General features: G+C 39.1%; 2 protein-coding genes and 4 non-coding genes across 11 annotated transcripts in view; 1 reads left to right on the plus strand and 5 right to left on the minus strand.

The window, feature by feature from the left end:
• The window catches only part of RFC4 (replication factor C subunit 4), a 32,311-nt gene extending 16,772 nt beyond the window's left edge, over positions 1-15,539 (plus strand). For all 5 annotated transcript variants that reach the window (XM_015538111.2, XM_015538109.2, XM_042999072.1 and 2 more), the window contains 10 exons: positions 995-1,131; positions 2,713-2,791; positions 7,594-7,673; positions 9,934-10,053; positions 12,494-12,637; positions 12,829-12,949; positions 13,634-13,759; positions 15,033-15,113; positions 15,195-15,311; positions 15,392-15,539. In XM_015538111.2, the coding sequence (XP_015393597.1) occupies positions 1,007-1,131; positions 2,713-2,791; positions 7,594-7,673; positions 9,934-10,053; positions 12,494-12,637; positions 12,829-12,949; positions 13,634-13,759; positions 15,033-15,113; positions 15,195-15,311; positions 15,392-15,487 (1,089 nt within the window). In that variant the 5' untranslated portion in view covers positions 995-1,006 and the 3' untranslated portion in view covers positions 15,488-15,539. The remainder of the gene's footprint in view (positions 1-994; positions 1,132-2,712; positions 2,792-7,593; positions 7,674-9,933; positions 10,054-12,493; positions 12,638-12,828; positions 12,950-13,633; positions 13,760-15,032; positions 15,114-15,194; positions 15,312-15,391) is intronic.
• EIF4A2 (eukaryotic translation initiation factor 4A2) lies at positions 15,534-21,950 on the minus strand. Of its 2 annotated transcripts, XR_445208.3 has the most exons (12): positions 21,680-21,950; positions 20,832-20,877; positions 20,613-20,745; positions 20,193-20,332; positions 19,227-19,395; positions 19,007-19,116; positions 18,663-18,806; positions 18,225-18,362; positions 17,889-17,978; positions 17,585-17,664; positions 17,037-17,147; positions 16,243-16,330 (listed from the first exon to the last, which is right to left on the minus strand). XR_445208.3 is itself a non-coding variant. In XM_007083578.3 (11 exons), the coding sequence occupies exons 1-11, from the start codon at positions 21,706-21,708 to the stop codon at positions 16,186-16,188; spliced, it is 1,224 nt and encodes a 407-aa protein (XP_007083640.1). In that variant the 5' UTR covers positions 21,709-21,940; the 3' UTR covers positions 15,534-16,185. The 2 variants fall into 2 exon arrangements, 1 of the variants encoding a protein (XP_007083640.1); XM_007083578.3 differs by lacking the exon at positions 17,037-17,147 and having other exon boundaries at positions 15,534-16,330; positions 21,680-21,940.
• Positions 17,722-17,862, minus strand: LOC122230868. The gene has a single exon (XR_006207938.1). It is a non-coding gene; the product is annotated as a small nucleolar RNA SNORA4 (small nucleolar RNA).
• Positions 18,041-18,172, minus strand: LOC122230859. Its single transcript, XR_006207930.1, has one exon. It is a non-coding gene; the product is annotated as a small nucleolar RNA SNORA63 (small nucleolar RNA).
• Positions 18,438-18,613, minus strand: LOC122230887. Its single transcript, XR_006207955.1, has one exon. It is a non-coding gene; the product is annotated as a small nucleolar RNA SNORA81 (small nucleolar RNA).
• LOC122230893 lies at positions 20,434-20,502 on the minus strand. The gene has a single exon (XR_006207960.1). It is a non-coding gene; the product is annotated as a small nucleolar RNA SNORD2 (small nucleolar RNA).
• Positions 21,951-26,072: the final 4,122 nt, after the last annotated feature.

Raw genomic sequence — 26,072 nt, forward strand, 5'->3', positions numbered from 1 at the left:
TTTGAGGAAACTCCATACTGGTTTTCATAGTGTCTGCACCAATATAATTCCCACCAACAGGGCATGAGGGCTGGCACAATTCTTTTATTTACCTTTTATTCTTTTATTAACTGCCTTATGGAGTAGGCCTTAGCTCCTTTTACAGAAGGGGAAGCTGAGTCTCATAAATGGTAATTCAGTCACCAAATACTATGGAGCATCTATCATGTACTAGTTACTGCTCTAGGCCCTGAGCAAGAGCAGTGAAAAAAACAGAATTTTCGGGCAAGCTAACAATGCTCTCTTATCCCTAAAACAGCCTTCTGCTGCCTGTAAGAAAGTATATCTGAATGTTAATAGTGGTTATCTTCTGGGTGAGATTTTTGCATGACTTTTTAGAACAATTCATGCTTTCCCACTTTGTTTTGATTTCTTCAGATGAGCATGTTATTAAGCAAAAGAACTGTTTCCATTTTAACAACAAATTCCCAGACCCAACCCTCCCCACAAAACAGCCTCTTCAGAGTCAGCAGTAGTCGTTGGCTCTGCCACTAAAACAGATCTTTGAGTAGAGCTCTAGGCCCAAGAAAAGAAATGAAAGTTCTCATTTGTGGTCCCAACTCCTCATTGCTAAGTCCGTCCCTGGGTCTGAGCTAAAGCTAAGCCCCTGACTGAAATGGAAGAGACTGTAGAGGCCCATGCATAGTTTGGCCATTAATGACATCATATTTGTCAAAAAGTGTGGAATTCAAAATTTGTCATTCATAAATTTATCTTTGTTCTGTAACTCTCTCATTATAAATAAATTCTAAGTGTCCTAAGCACTTCGGCCAGTTTTATGGTCCCTTTAGTTCTCAGTACAGTACATTTAGAAGATGCTAGGTCATGAGGTGATGTCCTTTATTTGGTAAGTAATTATTGGAATATTTTGCACAAGGTTAAGGGTGCTTTCACGCCGTATGTCCTCATAATGATTTCAAAAGAGCTTTTCCTTTTCTGTCTTGCACCTGGTCAGGGTGAAGTAACCATGCAGGCTTTTCTAAAAGGCACATCTGTCAGTACTAAACCACCACTGAAGGATCGAGTAGCTGCCACAGCTGGAAGCAGTGGAGAGAACAAGAAAGCCAAACCTGTTCCGTGGGTGGAAAAATAGTAAGAATGCTTGTGGTTTTGTTGAAATAGTTAATATATTACGGCTCTAACCAGTTTTGATCACTTTTTTTTTTTTTTTTTTTTTTTTTAACTTACGGGGAGAGGGATGATTTGCTTTGTTTAGATGTCCTTAAAAATCACCCAATTAGGTAAGTCATAGAGTCTTGCAGCTGAAACTACTGTAGAATGATCTAGTTTAATTACTTTATAGATGAACTAAGGTCTTGTGTATAACTCAGGTCTGTGGTTTAGGGATTGAGATACAGCAGAAGAAAACAGTTTCTAGAAGGTGACCATAAGGTCTTGTCAGGAGTTCCATTTAAATCCAAATAATCTGTTCCCCCTTTCATTGCTGATGGGTGGACATTGTTGAGTTTTTGCTTATGCATTTTGCCAAAAACGCTTGAGGTGGCGCTTAAATTTAAATCAGCTAAGTGATATTATGACAAGTTGTTATAACCCTTGGTGTTATAATAATATAGCCTCAATTATTACCAAAAGTTTGTGGATTACTTATAGGTCAAATAAGATCCTCCTGTGTTTTATTTGCTACCAACGATGGTTTTTAAAATGGGAGATTTCACATTCACATCTAGATTTTTAATTTAAAAAATATACGGGGGGGGGGGGGGGTGCGGAACCTAGGTTTTCAGCTTCTCAGGGGATTAGACAGCACTAGATGCAGATTCTCCCTTGACACCATGAGACCTGAGCACTGCTTCTCGTTCTGGCAAGGTCATATGTTCTTCAATTCACCATCGTTCTTCTGTTTTCTCTTGCCTTACACTCTGCCTTCTTTACTCTTGCTTTCTCCCTGGCCCCTGCAGGTATTTGCATATGAAACCCTGGTGTATAACATACACTGGTTTCCCTAGAAAGCATTATCTGACATAAAATTCCCACCCAGCATTGACCTGATTTATTAGAAATGTATAAATCAAGGAAGAGCTTTTAGCCAACTAAGTACAGTACCTAATCTTAGGGTTAGGAGTATAACTTTGTTCCAGTTTCTCTTAAAATCACTACTGATGTAAGATGAAAATTATATGTTGTTATACTTCATTTTGGTTAAACTTGTTATTTTGTTAGCCCTCAGTCAAGTGAATAGGTATGCATTTTCTGCACAGTTAGGTGATGGATGAAATTGGTATTAACCAATTAACTATGTTAACTGTGTATTAACTATATTAACCAAAATAGTTGCTTATTCTGGGTTACTAAGTAGGTCTCTCTTTTCAGCTTAAGTGCATGATCTTATCAAAATACATTATGTTCTAGGCCACTGTTTACTTTAAATTTTTAACCAGTGGACATTTGTGGTGTAATAAAGCAAAATATTTTTACTTAATTGTTGTAAGTACTCTAGATGCAAGCAATGCATGTAAAAGGAAAAGTGATTTCACTCCTTCAGTATATATTAGCTTAAGGTAAATACAAATGGGGCTTCCACCTACTTCCAATTATGAAAGTTTCCCATTTTATCACCAATATATAAGAATTATCATTGGTATTTTAGCAAAAGGAACACTTAAGACATTACTGTAGCTATTATACTAAATAATCTCTGGGGTTTTTTTCCAGTCGCCCAAAATGTGTGGATGAAGTCGCTTTCCAGGAAGAAGTGGTTGCAGTACTGAAAAAGTCTTTAGAAGGAGCTGATGTGAGTAGCAAATGATGTGTCACGTCATTGGGAGATTGCAGATTTAATTTACTTACCCTCTTCCTTCCTTTTATAATTGCCTGCTCCCCTAAAATACTAGCTGTACATACAGTATGCCCTTGATAACTATTTGTACAGTGGATGATTGGTTCAAATATTGATTGAGCATCTCCCATTCTGTCCTGTGGCATTGTTATGTAATACTCAAGTGGAGACCATTGAACGAGACACTCTGGGTTCTTTGGCTCATGAGCTTTTATTTTGGTGGAGAGTGACAGAGAATAAATCTGCAAGCCAAATAAATAAGAGAATTATAGATAATTGTGCTCTGAAGAAGAGTTAGAGATTCTTTGAAACTCTAATTGCTCACCTAATGTTAGGATTTGGTTTGAACTACAACATAAAAAACATGAGTATTTCTGCTTATAGCATTGTGTCTCCTGATGTGGTATGTGAGATTTAAAAAAACTATGGATGTGACGGTGATCTGGCTGTAACATCTGTCACCCCATTGATGGCCAGGGTTGATTCGGCTGATCTGGCTGGCTAGGTGGGTGTCCCCTTCCTCCCTCACCGCTCCATGTGTGTCCCTCCCGAAGCTGCGCGCTCGGTTGAAGAGGACAACCTTCCCCGATAGAGGAGGACCGTTCTTTGGTCAAGGGTGTACGAGTAGCTGCGCTCCCCTGCCGAAACCTCCAAACAAGCTCTCAAGGTCCATTTGTAGGAGAATATAGGGTAGTCAAGTTTCCAAGACTCCAGACACATCCAAATGAGGTGCTGCAATTGGCAGTCTGCCTTTCTTAAAAAACAAAAAAAACCCCAAAAAACCTTTGAATGACTTGCATCTTAGGTTATTCAGGGGCAAGATAACTCTGTAAGAAGAATTAGCAGTTTAAAGTTGTATTATGAAGTGCTTTAAGAACTCAGTAAAAGAAGCGGAAAAGTTGCAGATGAAAGTGGGATGTGGTTTTTACTTTTATTCCCAAGGAAGAGTTGCTTCCTTCCTCGCTGCCTGGCTACTTTGGATTAGAGGTTCTTTTGGCTTTTGCTGCCATTATTCTCTTCCTGGAATTATACTACAGTAGTACATATTTTGAAAGTAGTTCTATTTCTCAAACTATTTAAAATCTTTGCCAGTTTTTGTTTTGATTTGATCTTGACACAAATGTCTTTACCTTTTAATTTTGGTGTATACAGTTTCTTTTTAATTAAAAAAAATTTTTTTAACGTTTATTCATTTTTGAGAGACAGAGAGTGAGTGGGGGAGGGGCAGAGAGAGAGGGAGACACAGAATCCAAAGCAGGTCCCAGGCTCTGGGCTTGAACCTGCACACTGTGAGATCATGGCCTAAGCTGAAGTCGGATGCTGAACTGACTAAGCCACTCAGATGCCCCTGGTGTATACAATTTTAATTGTATAGTAATAACTACACAGACTGCAGGACAAGATATATTTTAATTGGTAGTATTCTCAACTCTTTAGGCATATGTAGTGGGATTATGATCCAGTTGTTGACTTTATACCATCTATCTTATAAGGCTGGATTAAGAAGTTTCTTTTTTAAACCTTTGTTTAATATTTTATGTTTGTTTTCAGACCAAGTTTTAGAAAACTTAAAGATGAAATATTTTTTTAATAAATGCTTTTATGTTTGTTTATTTTTGAGAGAGAGTGCAAGTGGGAAGGGAAAGAGAGGGAGATACAGAATTCGAAGCAGTCTCCAGACTGAGCTATCAGCACAAGCCCAATGTGGGGCTCGAACTCACGGACCATGAGATTATGACCTGAACTCAAGCCAGACACTTAACACTGAACCACCCAGGTGTCCCAAGATGAAATAATTTTTAAATTCTATAGAGTAAAGAAAAACAATCCATACCTTCATTTACTTTAGTGTATGTGCTGCTGAAGTGAGTACTCGTTCCTTCATTTAGATGAAAAGTTATTAAAGTAGAATTATAATAGATGTTTTTCAGACTTTTTTTTTTTCAGTTTATGTATTTATTTTGAGAGAGAGTACGCAGGAGAGGGGCAGAGAGATAGAGGGAGAGAGATAATCACAAGCAGGATCCACACTGTTAGCACAGAGCCCCATGTAAAGCTCAGACTCAGAAACTCTGAGATGGTGACCTGAGCCGAAATCAAGAGTCAGTTGCTTAACCGACTATGCCGCCCAGGCACCTCCAGAAATCAATTTTAAGCCCTAATATTCCACATACAGTTCTTGAATGCACCATATATATCACCGTTATGTAATGTAAGGCTTAATAAGTTTGCCATGTTTCAAAGAATTTAAGTTATTGTATGTGATAGTTACATGGATGAATTACTATAAATGTTGAAGCATGCATGAATCAAAATAATAGTAATGACCTTAAAGGGGCACGTGGGTGGCTCAGTTGGTTGAGCATCCAACTCTTGATTTCTGCTCAGGTCATGATCTCATGGTTCATAGGATTGAGTCTTGTGTCAGGCTCTGCACTGACAGCACGGAGTCTGCTTGAGATTCTCTTGCATGAGCGCATGCACTCTCTCTCAAAAATAAACAAACATTTAAAAAAAAAAATAGTTATAATCTTAAAGACGAAGAAGCCCAGGAATATTTTTTTAATAAAATTGACGTACCCAAGTTGACTAGCCCAGAGCTACTAGAAGGAACGCAATAATAAGGATTAGAGTGGAAATAAGTAAAATAGAGACTAAACAAACAAAAACAGTAGAAAAGATCAGTGAAACCAAGAGCTGGTTCTTTGAAAAGATAAACAAAATTGATAGACCTTTAGCCAGACTCCTCAAGAAAAAGACCAGACTCAAAATCAGAAATGAAAGAATAGAGACACCAAATGACACCACAGAAATACAAAGAATTATAAGAGAACATGATGGAAAAGTATATACCAACAGATTGGACAACCTAGAAGAAATAGATAAATTCTAAAAACATATAATCTTCCAAAACTGAATCAGGAAGAAATAGAAAATCTGAATAAACCAGTTACTAGTAATGAAGTTGAATTGGTAATCCCAAAACTCCCAGCAGACAAAAGTCCAGGACCAGATGACTTCATAGGTAAATTCAACTAAACATTTAAAGAAGAGGTAATATCTATTCTTCTCAAACTAATCAAAAAAGTAGAAGAGGAAGGAAAACTACCAAATTTGTTCTATGAGGCTAGTATTTTCCTGATTCCAAAACCGGTTAAAATGCTTAGAAGGTTTTTGGTGTTTGTTTTTAAGTAGTGAAACTCATAGCTTGTGTCTTAAGCTATGTTACTAACGTGACAGTAGCAGTCTTCAGTCTATACATTTGCACATCGGTTTATTTATTTGACACATGTTGAGTACAGTACAAGATGCTGAGAACACAGATACGAAGAGAACAAAGTTCTTGACCTTCTTACGCTTACCATCTAGTGAGGTAGACCGGTATTTTACAATCAAACCCAATCACTAACAATTGTAAGTTACTGTATAGAAATAAATAATTACAAAGTGCGTTAAGTGCAAAGACTGACGAGAGAGTAACACAAGAGTTCCACTTTAGACTGGGTGGTCAGGGAAGGCTTCTGACTTGTAATGCAGTAAGAGTTGGCTAAGCAGAAAAAAACAGACCCTACCTAGCTCATGGGGGAAGCATAGGCCATAAAGTGCTTAGTTGTTAGAATTCACTGTAAGTTGGAGCCTAGAAGGTGAGAGAGTTGGTGAGCAGATCATGGATGTCCTTGTAGGTATAGGTTGATTTTTGTCTGGTTTTGTTTTTCTAAGTAGAGTGTGAAGTCAGTGAATAGTTTTTAAGTGGCAAGCAGAGTGGCATCTGATTTGGGTGAAGAATGGATGGGAAGGCCGAGGGTTAGACAAGAGTGGAAACACATGAACTGTGCTGCCTAGTTTCCTATGTGCGGTGATTTCTGTATGTGAAAGGACGTACTGAAGAATGCAGTTTTGTAACAGCTCATTAGATTTTTGTAGATTTATCAGTCTGTACCACAGATTGTGTGCTTGATATGAGCCAAGCTAACAGGATTTAAGGTATACAAAAAGATAACTAGTGATTTAGTTTAATCCTTTCTTCCTCTAATTAATTCTCCCTGATATATTGGGCATCCCTACACAGTATATAATCATGGTATAGAGTACTACCTAGCACTTAATAAATGTTTTTTGTTTTTGTTTTTGTTTTTCTCCTACTCTTGGAACATTATCGAGAGCCCTGATGAGTCTTTTTCATTCCTTTTTCCTCAGTATTAGCCAAATCCAGGTTCTCCTTTGGTCCATTTCCTCTTTGAAGCAACTGACATGTTTATAAAATATAAAATCTTGCCCAATCCTGAGCAAAGGGGTGGGATAGGGCACTGAAAGAAGCCTGAGATTCCAGTTTTGGGGTGCCTAGCTGGCTCAGTTGGTGGAGTGTGAGACTCTTGATCTCAGGGTTCGTTGTGAGTTTAAGCCCCACACTGAGTGTAGAGATTACTTAAGAAATGTAATCTTTAAAAAAAAAAAAAAGTTCCTAATTCCAGCTTTGAAAGCTTCACTTAAGTATATTGGGAATAGAGCAGTCATAAATATGGATTCAGCTTAAGATATTAGACATTTTGGAAGAAAGTACAGTATTACCTGAAAAAAGAAAAAGCAGGATTTACAACTGCTAATACTGTGATACTGGTTATATGAAGAAATATTTGTATTCAGATATGTGCACTATTAGGGAAGTCATTGCACTGTTCCATAGACATTTTCAGTCATCATTTTCATCTATTTGTGCCAGAATACAGTTTTTAAAAAATGAAATTTAACTTCTACAGCTCCCTAATCTCTTGTTTTATGGGCCACCTGGAACTGGAAAAACATCCACTATTCTGGCAGCAGCTAGAGAGCTTTTTGGGTAAGTTCAAATCTCTGTTTAAAAAGGCCTTGACACCAAAAATCTCTGCTTTTCTTTCTCTAAAAATTTATATTTGGTTTCTCTGCATGGTTATTGGCTTTGTTTTTATTTCTGTATTTTTTTATTAATTCAGCAGGCCCATTTCAAGTTCTTCCCTTCCAATAAATAAGCTTGGCTACATCTTTTGTAATCTTCATTTTGAACCTTATTCAGATGCTGGAATGTACTACAACACAGTAGCGTCATGATTTTTCATCACTTGAACTTTTTCATTATGATTTTTGGAGCCCAGAGGACCTATCCTATCTTTCTTCAATCATGCCAATACTCACCTCAGTCTGTTAATGGTGTGTTCGCATCTATGTCCTTGTGTGATAGAATCTGCTGTGTCTGATGCTACTGACCCACACCACCCCTTCCAGAGTTTCTTCTGGCTCAGGCCTTTCCAGCGTTGCCTCTGGAGTAACTAGGCCAGCTCCTTGCCCTCAAGTATCTTGAGTGAGCACAGTATGTGGTAGTTGATGCAGTAGGAGTCCAGGAACACCAGGAAATCTGTGAGCCAATTTCTTAGATTCTTCTTTCTGGATTGACTGTCTTGGCTTAGCCAACCATTTTAGAGCAGCCCTTGGATTTCTCCACAGTTTTTGTATCAAGCATAAGGTCAAAGGGTACATCTGAAATCCTACACGTAAAAATAATCAGATGCCTCTGAAAGCACCAAATATGTAGAGATAATTAGTTCTATGTGAACTAATGTGAAGGAACTATGTGAAATGTGAAGGAAGAAAAATGGGGAAGCTGCTGTGAACCTAATATTTTATTTATTTGACAGCAACTTTTGTTTCTCAAGGAAATTATAAAAGTTATTTGGATTATTCCACAACTCCAGTCCAAACTGAACCAGCCTTAGCAATGTAGTCATAATGAACTTAAGTACTTTATTAGTTTTTTGAGAGGTCAATCCAAATTATATAACTTTTAAAATATCCTCTTAAAAATAATGTCCTTATAGAACTAAAAGAACTTTAATTATGAATTCCACATTTCATAGTATATGTAGTTTTAAAATAGAAAATATATACACAGAGCTTTGTGTGTTTATGCCCAAAGAAAAATGCCTAGGATCTCATGCTGTTTAGGAAAAATAAAGAGAAGACTAAATCCCAACTCTTTTTTAATTAAAAAATATGTATAATGAAAAAGGGGAACCCATTTTCAAAACACTGGTGTGGCAGGGTGTTTTAATTGTTCTTTTAATTTTCTTCTGATTTCTCAGATGGTCCTATGGTGAGCTACTTTTTTTTTAATATTTATTTTCGAGAGAGAGAATTTGAGAGCACACGTGAGCAGGGGAGGGGCAGGGGACAGAGGATCTGAAGTGCGCTTCTGTGCTGACAGCAGAAGCCCAATGCGGGGCTCAAACTCACGAACCAAACCATGAGATCATGACCTGAGCTGAAGTTGGACACTTAACCGACTAAGTCACCCAGGCACCCCTGGTGAACTACCTTTAAGAATTTTTTTAAAAACTCACTTAAGAAAAACTTCATGTATTAATTTAGTAATAGCCCTGATAGAAAGCCACCTTATGGAAATAATCGAAAATATGCTCTATTGCAGCAGTATTTAAAATTGAACATATTTAAAACTATCTAGATGTCCAACAATAAATTAAATTAAGCAAATGGTACAGTCATAGGATAGAACATCATAAAGCTTTTAAAATGGTATTTATGGGGCGCCTGGGTGGCTCAGTCAGTTAAGCGTCCGACTTCCTCAGGTCATGATCTCGCGGTCGGTTAGTTCGAGCCCCACGTTGGGCTCTGTGCTGAGAGCTCAGAGCCTGGAGCCTGCTTTGAATTCTATCTCCCTCTCTCTCTGCCCCTCCCCAGCTTGCGCTCTATTCTCTGTCTCAAAAGATGAATAAACGTTAAAAACTTTTTTTTTAAATGATATTTACGGTGGTTCTGATAATATGGCAAGATGTTCATGATATAATCCTAAGTGAAAAATTGATTTAAAATGTTATAAATTATGTGATACCATCTTTTTTTTTCCCCATCTGCTTTTTAAACTGCATGGAAAAAAAACCTATGTCCATGCAAAAGAAAAAATATAAAAGTGATTGTGTGCCTTCTATCTATAGTGTTTACTAGGTGGATTTTAAACTACTTCAAAATGTGCCATTTTTAAAATGTAGTTTAAACCTTGGTTATTTATATGCTGTATGATGTTTCATATTTGTTTCATTTTGACATAGGCCTGAGTTGTTTCGATTGAGAGTTCTTGAATTAAATGCATCTGATGAACGTGGAATACAGGTTGTTAGAGAAAAAGTGAAGAATTTTGCTCAATTAACTGTGTCAGGAAGTCGTTCAGAGTAAGTAAGCTCACTTTCCCTTCTTCATCCCATGTCATTGCATGTAAAATACTTCTCTGCCAAATGTCCAACTCCTTTTTCTTTTTTAATTTTTTTTAAAATTTTTCTTATGTTTATTTTTGAGACAGAGACAGAACATGAAAGGGGAGGGTCAGAGAGAGGGAGACACAGAATCTGAAGTAGGCGCCAGGCTCCGAGCTGTCAGCACAGAGCCCGACGCGGGGCTGGAACTCACGGACTGTGAGATCATGACCTGAGCTGAAGTCGGATGCCTAACCGACTGAGCCACCCAGGTGCCCCTTCTTTTTTAATTTTTTTTTAATGTTTATTTTTGAGAGAGACAGAGCACAAGTCGGGGAGGGGCAGAGAGAGAAGGAGACACAGAATCCGAAGCAGGCTCCAGGCTCTGAGCTGTCAGCACAAAGCCCAATGCGGGGCTCCAACTCAAGGACCGTGAGATCATGACCTGAGCTGAAGTCGGAAGCTTAACCGACTGAGCCACCCAGGCACCCCTGTCCAACTCCTTGGATCATATCTTTTTTTAAGATTTTATTTTTTTAAGTAATCTCTACACCCTGTAGGGCTCGAACTTACAACTCCAAGATTGAGTTATATTCTCTGCTGACTGAGCCAGCCAAGTGCCCAATTATCTAAATTATTTAAACCCACCAAGTGACCTTTCTATTATAATAACTAATTTTAAATTGTTTACTGTCAAGAGTTTTTAACTGATGTTTTGTCTAAGGAGTATTAATCAAATTTGATAGTTTGGTGGTACACTCATAATAAAAAAAATCCATTTTTTTGTTACTGTGTTATTTGAAAAAAATTTCAGGTATCTTAAGCTTCAGTGTATATTTCATACTTAAGGTGACCATATAAGTTCTTGTCCAAACTCAGACACTTTTAGACTAAAAGAGGAGGTATTATTAATAATTTAAATAGGACTGCCCTGAGTTAAACAGTGATGTTTAGTCAGCTACTTATACTGCTTAGATGGCAAAGTACCAAGATAAAATTTTTGGAAGCTGGTATATATTTAAATTTGTATCTGAGCATATTTAAGAATTTGTAGAAAGTGATTTTTGATATCTACCTTGGCCTGACAATGCATATAAATCCTGTATTTGATAAGGGACTTAGATCAAAAATATATAAAGAACTCTTACATTTTAATGATAAAAAGAAAACCCAGTTTAAAAGGCAAAGGAACTGAATAGACCTTACACCAAAGAAGATACAGTAGTTCTCCCCCCGCCCCCCCCCATTATATATTGTTTCTGTGGTTTCATTTGCCTGCACTCAGCTGAAGTACAGAAACAAATGATCTACCTTCTGACATAATCCTCAGAAGGTCATTAGTAGCCTGACATCACTTCATCTCGTCACATAGGCATTTTACCATCTCACATGATCACAAGAAGGGTTAGTACAGTCTCATAAGATATTCTGAGACCATGTTCACATAAATTTTATTACACTATAATTGTAATTGTTCTATTTCATTATTAACTACATTATTGTTCATCTTTTCCTATGCCTGATTTATAAATTGAACTTTTTCATAGGTAAGTATATAGGGGGTATGTGTGAATAGGAAAATACATGGTATATATATTTTTTTATATGCCGTTTGGTGTACTATCCCGGGCTTCAGGCATCCAGCAGGGTCTTGGAATGTACTCCCTGTGGATAAGGGGGGGGACTACTATACAAATGGCCAGTAAGCATGTGAAAACATGCTCATCAACATCATTAGCCACAGAGAAATGCAAATGAAAACCATGATGAGATACCACTTTACACATACTTGGATGGTTGTTATCAAAAAGAAAATAATTCATATTGGTAAGAATGTTAAGAAATTGGAACCCTTATACTTTGCTGACTATAATGACTATAATGTACAAACATTTTGAAAGTACTTTGGCGGGTCCTTTAAAAGTTAAACATAGATTTACCAGATGACCCAGCAATTCCAATCCTAGGTATATAGCCACAAGAAATGAAAAAATAGGTCTGTTCAAAACATGTACAAAAATGTTCATAGCAGTATTATTTACAATAGTCAAAACATGGAAAAATCCAAATATCCATTAACTTATGAATGACCGAATAAACTGTGGTATATCCCTTTGCCATATTATTTAGCCATAAAAAGGAATGAAGTAATGACGCAACAAAATGAATGAACCTTGAAAGCATGCTAAGTGAAAGAAGCCAATCACAAAAGACAACATATTATTCCATTTATATGAAATGTCTAGAATATGCACATCTGTGGAGAGAGAAAGTAGAGATCCATGATTGCCTATGGCTGGGAGAGTTGGGAGAAGTGACTCCTAGTGGGCATGGGGTTTTTTGGGGGGACCATGAGAATATTCTAAAAGTAGATTGTGGTGGTGATATGTGAATTATAACTCCTGTTTCTCTGAATCAGTGGGAAGCCATGTCCACCTTTTAAGATTGTGATTCTGGATGAAGCAGATTCTATGACCTCGGCTGCTCAGGCAGCTTTACGACGTACTATGGAGAAGGAGTCTAAAACCACCCGATTCTGTCTCATCTGTAACTATGTCAGTCGGTATGTGTATTGCCCTGAAGATAGATGCTAGGCAGCCTTATTTTGATAACTCCAATTAGGGAGAAAAAAACTTTAAATGTTTCAAGGCTACAGTAATTTCTCCTCTATCACATCTTGATTTGTTCTTGATAAGAAGGTCTTTGGGGGGAAATTCTTTAGACACTGACTTTCTTTTCCCCAATATTTTACAGAATAATTGAACCTCTGACCTCTAGATGTTCTAAATTCCGCTTCAAACCACTGTCAGATAAAATTCAACAGCAGCGATTACTAGACATTGCTGATAAAGAACATGTCAAAATTAGCAATGAGGTAATTCCTAATTATTGCAATTACTAATTCCTTTGATGAATTCATGTAAAAAGGTCCTGAAAGCATCAAATGTGTTGCTTTAATTTCTGATACCTTTAGGCAAAGTTAAGCTAAAAGAGTGACAGTTGGAATGTCGAGGAATTATAGCTTCAGCATTCTTGTTACTATGAGAAGTTTATTATATTTCAGAGACCCAGAACTGGGGCAGATTTCATACACCTGACACAAATTCTGCAAAAAATCTCTGCATAATGACAAGATTTTAGTGTCCTAGCTCATGTTTCACTTCAGGAGCAAATTTGGTGATGAAATTCAGGTACAGAAAGAGACTATATAGGCCTAATTCATTTTAACAGAATTTAACCATAATTTGAATCGTTTTTGCTTCATGTATTAAATAGAAAATAGGGTTCGAAGTGTGGAACATCTCTGTCTCTGCAAATTTCTTTCAGAGGCAAAAGATCTATATCCTTCTATTGGACTGATGCTGTCCTTCATGAATTCTGCCATTTTATAGGACTGATAATATTCCCCTAAAAATGAAAATACATTTTTCCCCATTAACTCTAGGCTAAAACATAGTGTTTTTCCACTTTCCTTTATTAAAGCCAAAAGTCATAATTGGCTGTCCATCACTGGTAAAAAAAAAAAAAAAAAAAAAAAAAAAATTTTTTTTTTTCCTAGGGAATAGCTTATCTTGTTAAAGTGTCAGAAGGAGACTTAAGAAAAGCTATTACATTTCTTCAAAGTGCTACTCGATTAACAGGTGGAAAGGAGATCACAGAGAAGGTGATCACAGACATTGCTGGGGTAAGATTGAAATTTTTAGTTGGCTTTGTGGCTTTTAGAAAATTTTCATCAAATATATACAGAATGCTTAATATGTGCTGGTTTATTCCATTTGGGCAGCTTTAACAAAATCCCATAGGCTGAGTGGCTTATAAACAGAATTTCACAATTCTGGAGGCTGGGCTGTCTGAGGTCAAATATTATGTATGGAGTATCTGGTGAGAACTAACTTCTTAGTGCCTAGACTCTAGTTTGTGGACTAGACTCACTGCATCCTCCCCTGGCAGAAAGGTCTTTTATAAGGGCACTAATCCCATTCATGGGGGTTTCACCCTCAGGACCTAATCAACCTCTCAACAGCCTCCTACCTTCTTAACATCACAATAGGGATTTTTAATAGGAGTCTTGGGGTTATTAGGTTATAGCATGTGCCAGGTACTGTGCTAGAAACCGTGTAATAAGGGAACAACCTGGAAGCATCACAACACTTCAGGGATATGGCATTAAAATAGATTTAACAGCTATCCCTGTTCTGACAAATCTCTTCTGGCCAAAAGGTCATACATATATAGAGGGGCAATATCCTACTTACAGAAATCCTTTGTCAGGGTTCATCTCTACTACGATTACTACTGCTACTACTTTCAAAACTTAAGTTCCCAAAGGTATTTTTCAGTGCCGTAATGAAATTGATGGCATTAGTTGCCTTTAATTTTCTGGGTACTTTGGGCCTTCTGAGAGCAGTCTCTTATTAGTGGCATCTTTGTTTGGAAAGGGGTGGGGGCACTCTCCTTTAAAGTCTTTTTTAAACTACTTGGCTCATTTGAGCCACTGGGGTATGACAGCAGCCAGTAGGGACAATTTTTAGCTGTTCACCCACTGCCCAGATCAGCTATTCTTGTTTCATCATGGGCTCAAACTTGAAGCTATCAGGAGCAAAGGAAATTTTGTAGACTTCACAGACATTAAGGGATTTTTGAAAGCAAAATGCATCACCGTGGATATAGAATAGTGACTGGACTAATTTAAGGTGGTCCAACACAGGGTAAAAGGCCAGGGCCATATGGAAAACTCAGCTCCCTATCATCATGTATCTGGATCATGTATCTGGAGTTCAGGATAGAAGCCATAAAGGGGCTTTCCAGCTCTGCATGGGTTTAGTTAAGGTTAACAGCTCTACATCCCATGCCACAGGACGTCTTTTTGCATACAATGAACTACCCTACCCAGGCCTGAGAGAAAAGTGGGTTCAGGCATGTTCAGACCCAGAAACCAAACCTTATAACCTTTTTAGGTAATACCAGCTGAGACCATCGATGGACTATTTGCTGCATGTCAGAGTGGCTCTTTTGACAAACTAGAAGGTGTGGTAAAAGTAAGTCATCACTTCACTCATAACTATGGGGAAGGGAAAACTTAAAAGAATCACCCCAAATGCTGTACTTTCCTGTTGCAGAATTTAATAGATGAGGGCCATGCAGCCACTCAGCTTGTAAATCAACTTCATGATGTGGTTGTAGAAAACGAGAACCTTTCCGACAAACAGAAATCCATCATGACAGAAAAACTTGCTGTAAGTAGGCACCTGTTTGCACACTTCAGCAAAATGTGGAACTCCAAGGGAAATTTTACTAACCTTTAATTTTCTTGTAGGAAGTAGACAAGTGCTTAGCGGATGGTGCTGATGAACATCTACAACTGATCAGCCTCTGTGCTACTGTGATGCAGCAGTTAACTCAGAATTGCTGAAATGTTCGTAAGATGTTTAAAACTTAAATAAAATAACCAAAACACCTTTAAAGTGAATATACAATTTATTTAACATTCAAACTTCATTAAGACATGTGCAATATGGCAATTTTAATTACTGGGGGTTTAACCCTACCTAGGATATGATTGCTTGCTGGGGCTTAGCAACAGGGTCCAGTTCACACTTAGCACTAATTAAATACTTTATTGAATAAATACAATACCAAACAAAATGCATTCAAATGCTTCCTAAAAAAAAAAAAATCAATTTTAAAGGCCTTTCTATTCAGGCTAATGACAAACACAATAAAGGCAGATATGCTAGTTTAACATAATTGGCTGATTTTATACAGCACTTATATCTTTTAGTCCACAAGTATATTATTAAATGATAGAGAACATCTAATACAACCATTTCTACAGAACTAGGAAATAAATTTCTAAGAAAGAAAGATTTTACAGACCCCATCTTTTATACCCAACCCCAACAGTCTAACTCTAAAGAGGATAAAGCCAATGCCTTTCTCCTCACAAGAGCTCACGACTAAAGTCGCTTTGCTATCAAAATCTGTATTTCTGATCCGTTATGAGCATTGAGACAAGATTCAAATATTCCCAAAGAAAGAAGCACAATGCACGTTGTGATCGCCTATTCAGCAACAGCGAGCACTGCATTCAAAACTATCTCATCCCAGGAATTAAATAAGGTCAGCCACATTCATTGGCATTTCCTCCACTGTAGTATTGTAGAAAGTCTCAATGTCACGAAGAATCCTCTTGTCTTCTTCAGTAACAAAGTTTATAGCCACACCTTTCCTCCCAAATCGACCCCCTCTGCCAATTCTGTGTAAGAAAAAAAAAAATCAGCAATTAGAATGTTTCTTCTCAAATTCAAATGAACTACTGAACATGATGATCCACTTGTTAACCATCAGCTGCTGTTTACTTAACAAGGTTATAGTTCGTGCTTCTAATTGGAGCACTAGCTGCTAATCAATATCTAGAGAAAAAAATCTTCCTTTGCAGTTAGTGCCAAAAGGATTCAAGGCTTGTCTGGCTGCAAAATGAGATTTTATCAGGTGTCTTGAGCACTACTTTTAAAGCAGATGACAGTATTGTGTTTGGGGTAGTGAAATTAAAGCCCATACCAAAGTGGGCCAGCCAAGAGCAGATGTCAGCCTGGGACAGATGTAAACACCAGGGATAAAACAAAAAGAACAGTTATGTAATCCATTTCGACGCACCTCTGGAACTGTAAACTGTAAATACAAATGCTGCAAGGTTAACTACTGCCTAAAACTCACAACTTTTTCCAGTGGGAAAACAAGCATTTGGTATGGTAACCCAAACTTATCACTGCTTTTTTGCTCAGTTTCACACGTTGTAACTCAAATTACTCAAAACGTGTTTACCTCCAAAACAGCTTTCTACCTTCCTGATAGAAACCAGACAACACAAACCACCTACTAGACTAACATACAAAATGCCTTGGCTGGAGCAACTTAAAAATATCAAATAATCATGACAAAAGAAAAACAAATATAAATACCGACTCGCTCTTTATTCAAACAGTGTGCTGTTTCGCTTATGATTCCACGTCCTAAATTACGTCAACGCCGTTTCTGAGCGCCATCTCGTCATCAACTGCTGCTATCGACTCCTGTATTTTTTAAAAAGTCTTTTTTTACATCATATAACAAAGTACAGTTCAATTTACTTAGGGATAAAGCCACTATAACTAAACCAGGGACTGCTCAAATTGCTACCAGACAACACCAAGAAAATCCCAACTACAGAGGAATCATCGAGAAAGCACATGGACACAGGAACTTCACTAAAAACTCAAAAATAAGCTAAGACCAACAGATCTAAACAACCAGATTTGTATGTATTAAGTCCACAATTTGGGCAACATTTACAACTGTTTTCCCACTGTAAGATGACCAATCTTCCCAAGTACAATTTTAGTTACACCTTACCAAGTTACTAAAGTCTTTTTACTTCCCTGATTTGAAGTTACCTTTCAAATAAATCAGTCAGTAGAAAAGCCATACATGAATTCCTTTTCCCAATGCAGTCAAGATGCCACCTACTCACCTGTGAATATAGTTTTCACGATTGGTAGGTAGATCATAGTTTATAACCAATGACACTTGTTGCACATCAATCCCACGAGCCTGAAATACAGTAATATAATGTTCAACTCAAAAAAAAAAAACCCCACACAGCTATGTAATGTAGGCCACAAAATAGTAGTGAACTATGTTAAGTGGTATAGCCCACTGTGGAGTGTGGTCTTTTCTTTATTCTCCCAAAGAGCCCAAGTTGGTAAAGGTTATTAAAAAAACCTTCCCCCCAAAACAAACTTTTGGTAGATTAAACAGAACAGTAAGAGACTTACCAACAAGTCAGTAGTGATCAGAACGCGGCTTGACCCTGATCGAAATTCCCTCATGATAACGTCTCTTTCCTTCTGGTCCATGTCACCATGCTGCAAATTAACAAACCTTAATTCAAGAATCACCAGTCAAACCAATATTTAACTTTATTGACATGTATGAGACCAAGCGTCCCTGGCTGCTACAGGAGTATAGCAGACAGGTATAGTTAAGAAACAACTTTATTTTGAGCAGGGGGAACGACAACACAGCACTTAACAGCTATATTGTAGTCTAAATCCTGCTTTAATGAAAATACAACACTGTAATTATCACTGCTAGATTACAACACCTCTTACCAAAGCAGAAACTGTGAAGTCCCTGGCGTGCATTTTCTCAGTGAGCCAGTCCACCTTGCGCCTTGTATTAAGAAAAATAACAGCCTGAGTAATCGTCAGGGTCTCGTACAAGTCACAAAGTGTATCCAACTTCCATTCCTACAATATTTCAAAGTTAACAGTTATTAAAATCTAGTTTCCAACTCCCATGAGAAATTCATTGTTAGGCCTAATACATATAGCACCAAATCTTAAGACAAAGGACACTGGACATTAAGAAAGAGGTCCACCCCAGTCTTTACAATCTAGTGCAGTTATTTTTCTTCTTGTGTGTACTCTGCTAGCATTACTACAGAAACTAAGACAATCTTAGGTTCTGTAATTTTAGCACAGTGCTTATACAAGAAGGTTAAAAAAAAAAAAAACTACATCTTAATGTCTAGTAATTATATACATTACCTCTCTTTCAACATTAATATAAAACTGTTTGATTCCTTCAAGGGTCAATTCTTCCTTTTTCACCAGAATTCGAATTGGATCTCTCATGAATTTTTTGGTCACTTCCAACACATCAGTTGGCATTGTGGCAGAAAGCAACACAACCTTAAAAAGACCATGTTTATGTTACTGCACAAATAACAAACTTTCACAATACTCAAAAAACAGACCAGCCTCACAATGAAACTGTGTTACAGTTCTGCACCAATTGCTTTAAGGGAAAAGACCAACATTTCAATTGTACTGCAACCTGCATTAACCAAAGTCCCAACTACTATAGGAGAGGGAGTAAAATTAAAGCTCACCTGAATACTCGTATTTAATTTTTGGAAAATCTCATAGATTTGATCCTTAAACCCTCGGCTCAACATTTCATCTGCCTCATCCAAAACAAACATCTTGATCCATTTTGGAGCTGACAAAGACAAAGCCATACATACTATCAGCTCTAGATTGGTAAGAATAGGATTGCAAATTTTAATTTGTAATAGCAAAAACAAATTATATTCAATCAACAATACTTACAAAGGTATCTTCTGTTTAACATATCAAACACTCTTCCTGGTGTACCAACAACAATGTGTGGTGCTTCAGCCTGCAGTTTTTGCATTTCATTCCGAACATTGGTTCCACCAATGCAGGCATGACAAGTTGCTCCCATATAGTCTCCAAGGGCCAGAATTACCTTTTGGATCTAAAAGCCAATACCCTTAGTTATTATGCAGCAGAATTATAGGCTGTGACTAAAAATTCCAAAGCACAATGGCAAATATCTGGTCTGCAAATAGCTTCTATGCATGCACAGCACTTAACTACTTCCAAGCTTAAAATGCAGACTGATCTAACAGCTTCCTGATAAAATTCCCTTAAGGTGTCTTCCTTATGCCTTGTCAAACTTGGAATCTTGTTGCCCCAGATACCAGCTATGTTAATTAAAAGATCTGAGTTCAATCATTTCCTACATTGCTCTTCATTGTGTAGGAAGGGGTAAATAGTGGAACAGTGGAATGATCTCTGCAATTACATCTAGGACAACATGTGGATACTTAAGTTTTCCCCAAGTACTGGAATTTGTCATTTTGACCTTAATAAAGCCTAGTTTTATTAGCAAGGTTTTACTTCAAAGCCAATATAGCAGTGAGCTTTGAAAACATAGCATGCAACAGATGCATCACAAACTACTGAGACAGTCAAAGAACATGTCACTGCAGTTTTCATGTTGCACAACTGCATTCAAACTTCAAAATGGGAACAGACCTAGTCCACCCTGAAAAGAAAACTTTGGTTTCTCAAACCTCTTACACAACCTTGCAAACCATACCTGCACACCCAGTTCCTATGTTGAACTTTCAACAACTCCCTGCATGCATGGACAATTAAAAGGAGGGCTCTAATAGGACCGATTTACACTAAGTTTTAAATTCTTCACAGTTGTGAAACCTGAAACCTATGCAACACGCAAGCAGTTTTTTTGAACTACACTATCAATACCTGTTGAGCCAGTTCTCTGGTGGGGGCCAATACTAGTGCTTGGGTCTCCTTGAACTCAATCTCCAACTGTTGCAGGATGGAAATAGCAAATGTGGCTGTCTTGCCAGTACCTGACTGAGCTTGAGCAATCACATCATACCCTAAAAAAAGTAGGATACATATTTACCGATCCCACATCAAACCGCCACTTCTAGTTCACACCATGTATTCCGTTTGGAACATTAATTATGCCCAAATCATCAAGTGATCAGCAATGAGCATTCTCTTCATTTCAGGTCAGTCCCGAAAGATGATTGCCATCATTTCACTTTAAGGAATACAAACAGGTGCTAGTCCCCCAGAAGTTATTTTCCCTTTTATGGTCCAGGTCTATGTAGAACAGTTAATTCATTCCTATCAAGTGCTAACTAGTTCTTTTACCTTTAATACAAGGAATAATAGCTCTCTGCTGAATAGCTGAAGGCTTCTCAAAACCGTAAGCATAGATGCCCCGAAGAAGAGACTCCTTTAAATTCATATCGTCAAAGTTATCAACAATCTCATTCCAGTTGCTCTGTAAGTTACACATAAAAAAGACCGAGTAAGTGGGATGAACCGGCTCACCTTTCCACCGTTTCAAAATCCACACACATTCCTTACCTCGATGACACCATCGGGGTCCATTCCCTCTGGGCCTCCATGTTCTCTGCCGACGAGAATACTGCAGTTAGAGAACTTCCCTTTCCCACGTCTTCTCAGGGGCACACCAAGGGACAGCCCTATTCTAGGCGGCCTCCTCGGGCTACCCTCCCCTGCACGTGTACACTCTCTAAAGCACAAGAGGGCCCGTGCGCGCCTGTCCGAAGGCCGAGAATAGGGGACGCCCGGAAAGGCCCCACGGACGGCGGCCCTTCCCCCCCAGGCCCGACCGCCGGGCGCTGCCGTCTTGGCGGCAGACCGTCTCGCGAGAGCTCCACGCGCTGAGCTCCGCCCCTTACACTGCGCAAGCCGGGGTGATTGACGCGGGCCGAGGCCTGGCAAGAGCTGTGCCAACGGTTCGCAGGGACCCCGTTGCCGGCGCGGTCCCAGCCGCCTTGTGGTGGTGGCGAGCGGGCGCCGCTGTCACCTTTCCCCCCACCCCACCCAAAGTCGAGCACTACAACTCGCGCCATCCGCCGCCAATAATGCTTTCGGGCCCGTTACAGTGTACCGACTGCGGACTGCGCCACCCCTTTAAACGTGGCCCCGTGGCAGGGAAACCGGCCGCGGTTTCAAAGCGTCTTCGGGAGGAGAGGAGACACCCTCCAACACCACTCCGTTTTTGTACCCTAGTCACCCCACAACCCAGGCCCTACCCATCATGGAAGCTTCTCGAAGGGCAGGGGGGTACTGCACCCCAAGGAAACGCCCATGAACCCAGAGCTCCCTGCCCCACGCCGTCCATTACATTGTCCGCTCGCGTCATATGACCTTCACCACAAACTACCACCACCGAGAAAGCGCCATACCTGTTATAATCCGCGGAGCCACCAGACATGATCCGAAAAAACACTCAGCGCCCGACTGGAAAGACAGTGGTACCGCGCCACCCGTTTTTTATAGGCTCGCGGCCGGAACCCGTTTTCTGCGGAGGAATTTTCTTGTCGCTCTTCGGTTATCCACCAAATTGTGATCCTGGGGTCCTTACCTCAGAAAATATCCTAAGCAAGTGGGTGGGAAAATCCAAATTTAGTGATTTCTGGATCTTACAGGGCCGGTGGAAATCCCAGGACCTTGGGGGAAGGTTGGGACTCTTTGCCTTGCGGCGGAAGAATATTGCAGCAAGGGGTGGCCAAACCAAGCTCCCGGCCCGCCCCGCTCCTACGGGGTTTCCGCGTCCCTGAAGCAGAGACGGCCGGGGGAGCCGAGCGGGACCGGGAGGCGGAAGCCTGGGGCGGTTGCGTGCTGGGCAGCCGGCGTTTCCCCGCGGGCCAGTGGGGCCGAGCTCGCCGTCCGCCGCCGGCGCTCGGGGCCCGCGACTGGGGCACGGCCCCGCTCTGCACCTGGGGGGTGGGGAGGAGGGGTTCGGGTTCTTCCGCCGCCTCCCGCCGCTGTTCAACTCGACCGTGAAGAGCCTTCTGGCCGCTAGCTGAGCGCTGAACATCTATTCAGATCTTAAAAGTGTGAAACTTCCTGAGAGGGAAGATGTCGGCCACCCAGCTCGTCCCAGAAAACCCGGTGCACCGGAGTACATTGTGCCAAGCGGGAAAAAACTGTATAGTGTCGTTTACAAATGTCTCTGGAGTAGGCAACTCTGTTCTCATGTTGCCTCTGGTCTTCTCTCGTTCTCTTTTTAAAATAACAGTAATTTTAACGTGTGAGGAATGCCCGATAAAATCACTGAACTTTTGCGAATGCTTAACAGCTAAGGAACGAGTAATTTTCCTGTGATGCAGGAATGTAAATGGACGCTTCCGGCAGCTACAGCTCCGTGCCCCTTGGGGACTAGATAGATTTTTGATTCTAGTCTATGTTGGTCTTTTTGTTTTTGTTTTTTCAAAAGGCTTTGAACTCTAGTTGTTTAATACCTAATGCATGTTGAATTAATGGAAAGTGAGAGCAGTACAACCCTTGCTGCTTAAATAAACTGCTTGATTCTTTAAGCCCCAGAGATTTGCAACCGTAGCCCTAACCCAGGCCTGTTGAAAAAAAAAAAAAAATCAATGTATTTAGTCATTTAACTTTAAAATGCTACCCACACTGCAAGATATTGTCAAGGGAAACATTTCCTCATTAATTCAGACAACCACCTAAAGTCAGCTAACGAGAAAAACTGACTCTTAATTTTATCTCTATATGATAGTTAATTCTGAATATATTTTTTTCCAAAAAATTTATTTGAAAATTACTGGCGTGCCAGAAACTGTGACTAAAGCTAATACCAAGGTGACAAAGTAGACTTGGGCCCCAGTTTAGGGCTGCTGCTCCTTACCCATCCCCCTGTAATAATGATCAAATTCAGATTTGAGGTAATGCCAGACATTTTCTGAGAATGGGTCAAAGGTCCTTACTGTCTCATCTAAAACCTACTAAAACTCTCCGGGGATATAAGAAACCCAAGGAAATACTAAATCAGAAAAATGACCAACCATTTAGTCTCACTTGAGTCCTTAGGGTGAAACCAATGAATCACAGGGTGAAATCAATCAACAGTTAACACCTAATTGTTGAGTGTTTACTTTAGATTTAGCGCTACTGTTAACATGCTGTGGAGGATTTCCGAATCTCTTTTAAAAAAATAAATTAATTAAGGTTAGATTCTGGTTTAGATCACAAGTGCTAAAGAGGTTTCAAGGTAAAAAAAAAAAAAGGGGGGGTGGGGGGAAGCGTCCCAATCAAAAATCCAGTAAAAATCCACAGTCAAAAGCCAAAGCCACAGTGCCTGCAGCGTTACAATGTATTTCTAATAAATGCTGTGCTTCCGGAACATTTGCATGTGGTTACCAAATACCACTAAGTAATAAGTGAGTTAAAGATCCAAAATATACATATTAACAAAGTTTGTATACCAACAGAGAGCATATTCTTTTATGGTTATGATAAACTTTCTACTTACCTGAGATCTAAAATTAGATAGCCTTCTCAAAGTCAACTGCACCTGATTCTTTGCTACCCCGGATCATGTGAGGCCATGTATACTCTTCAGTAGCCTCAACTGACCATTCTAAATCCAGCTAGCAATTGTAAGCCACTGTTCACCAGAGGAAATCCAGGAATTAGTACGAATTTGTCAGTACAACAACAGAACCTTCAAAACAGTAGGCTTTATGTTGATGGTGATGGCTCCTTACAGAAAGTACCAGGTATTCTTTTGAGGTTCCCACATTATTTCAAGTCCATCTGTTGACCTTAGGTGATAGTTACGCATTTAAAGCAGTGTCCTGACAAGCTATTGATATGTGTAAGTTTGTTAAGGCACATGCTTTGGATCTTTCACCAGTTTATTACTTGTGAATGTCATTTATTATTTGGTAAACACACCACATAATACGTGCTGTCCCTACACCGGTCATTTAAGTGTTTAAGAAGAATTGCCTTGAGCTGGATAGGGACAGTGGTGCTACTTACCTCTTTATTATTCAGTTGCTGGAGGAAATAAGAGGCTAGATTCTACCTGAATATAGGCGGTGTCCACTGCAGCAATTTAGAGGGCAGCACTCACTGACACAATCTTCACAATAACTTTGAAAACACTGTGCATAAAGATAAGTAAAGATTAAGAGAGTTGAAGGAGATGGAGAAAATTAAGAGGACCACAGAAGGGAATGTGGAAAAAGACTGGGTTTAAATCTGTTAACCCAACATCCTTAAATTCTATTGTGTAACCAAGATATGGAGGGTTGGGTTTTTTTGTTTGTCGTTTTTTTTTTTTTTTTTTTTTTTTTTTTTAGCTCTACCTTCATAAAGACTAAAATAAAAACACATTATGGTACTTCAAATCAGTACATCTAAAACTGCAGTATACATAAAAATCAATGGGAAGATCTACTTGAAATGCAGATACAAATGGGTGCTGCCCTCCCACCAAGATTCAGATCTGATCTGAGGTAGGGCCAGCTTTTTATTTTGAAAATCTTGAAAACTAAAGAGTTGCAAAATTACAGTAATGAACACCAAATGTTTCTCGCACTTACCAACTGTTAACCGTTTACTATATTTTTTGTCTTTTGAGTTTTTTCTGAACTTTCTGAAGTTTTAGGCATAGTAGTGACACTTGACTCCTAATACTTCAGCACTGCATCCTAAAAATATATTCTTCTTCTATAAAACTACAGAAATATTATATCCCCCAAGTTTGCTATTACTATAACACCTACAAAGCTATCAATATTCATCATTTCTCAAATATCCCCATAATGTACTTTATAGCCTTAAAAATAAAATCTAGGACTCGATCAAGGGTTAACCATTATATTTAGTGACCCAGTCTCTTTAGTCTGTTTTCATCTAGAACAGTACCCCCCCTTTGGAGAAGGGATTTTCTCGTCAGAAATTCTACCACAGGGGTGCCTGGGTGACTCAGTCGGTTAAGCATCTGACACTTAATTTCGGCTCAGGTTATGATCTCGCGGTTCGTGAGTTCGAGCCCCAAGTCAAGCTCTGTGCTGACAGCATGGAGCCTGGATATTCTCTCTCTCTCTCTCTCTCTCTGCCCCTCCCCCGCTCTTGCACGCCTGCACATGCACACACGTGAATGCGTGCTGCCTCCCTTTCAAAATAAATAAACCTAAAAAAAGAAATTCTAATATATATTATATATAAATATATATGGTATATGTGTATGTGGATTGGCTTGCATTTCTTGTGACCTCATTAATCTAGTGTGGCTGTGTTTCCTGTCTTCTAGCACATTCAGTTTTTGAAGATTCCAGACCTGTTTGGTTTTGTTTCTTTGTTTTAGAATGTCTCACACTTTGAATGTGTCTGATTGTTCCCTCCTTACTAGATTCAGTGTCACCATTTTTTGGCAAGAATATTACATCTAGGTGGCAAAGCATCCTCTTGAGTCCATCATAACAGGAGATGTGTGGTGTTAGAGTTCCCGTTACCCCCAAGTGATTCTGATTCAGGTTCATCTACAGACATTTTGAAAAACACCTGCTTGTAAAGCCTGTTGAAGTTTTGTGTGTTATTTGAAGTCATGAGATTGGCCAGAATTCTGTATGACCAGCTCTAATCCTTTATTGGAAGTGCTAAAACTATTAACAGATAACTATTATGGTATGTAGCCTGGGGCCAGGTCCTTGCAGACAACAAGAAAATGAAAAAGGCACCCTTCTCACTTTGAGTCCTACCGAGAAAGGAAAATAAGCACACAAAAACAGCTTAAGAGAACATTTCTCAATCAGGTGATCAAAGATT

This window comes from Panthera tigris, chromosome C2, assembly GCF_018350195.1.
Source record: "Panthera tigris isolate Pti1 chromosome C2, P.tigris_Pti1_mat1.1, whole genome shotgun sequence".
NCBI classification, from domain to species: Eukaryota; Metazoa; Chordata; class Mammalia; order Carnivora; family Felidae; genus Panthera; species Panthera tigris.

What these genes read in the sequence shown, in the direction of transcription:
- EIF4A2 (XM_007083578.3), bottom strand. Translation starts at nt 21,708, where the DNA reads ATGTCTGGTGGCTCCGCGGATTATAACAG. An exon ending in GGCTCCGCGGATTATAACAG is followed by an intron (nt 20,878 to 21,679) that starts GTATGGCGCTTT and finishes TCTCGTCGGCAG; the next exon opens with AGAACATGGAGGCCCAGAGG. An exon ending in ACTTCACAGTTTCTGCTTTG is followed by an intron (nt 17,979 to 18,224) that starts GTAAGAGGTGTT and finishes GTTAATTTGCAG; the next exon opens with CATGGTGACATGGACCAGAA.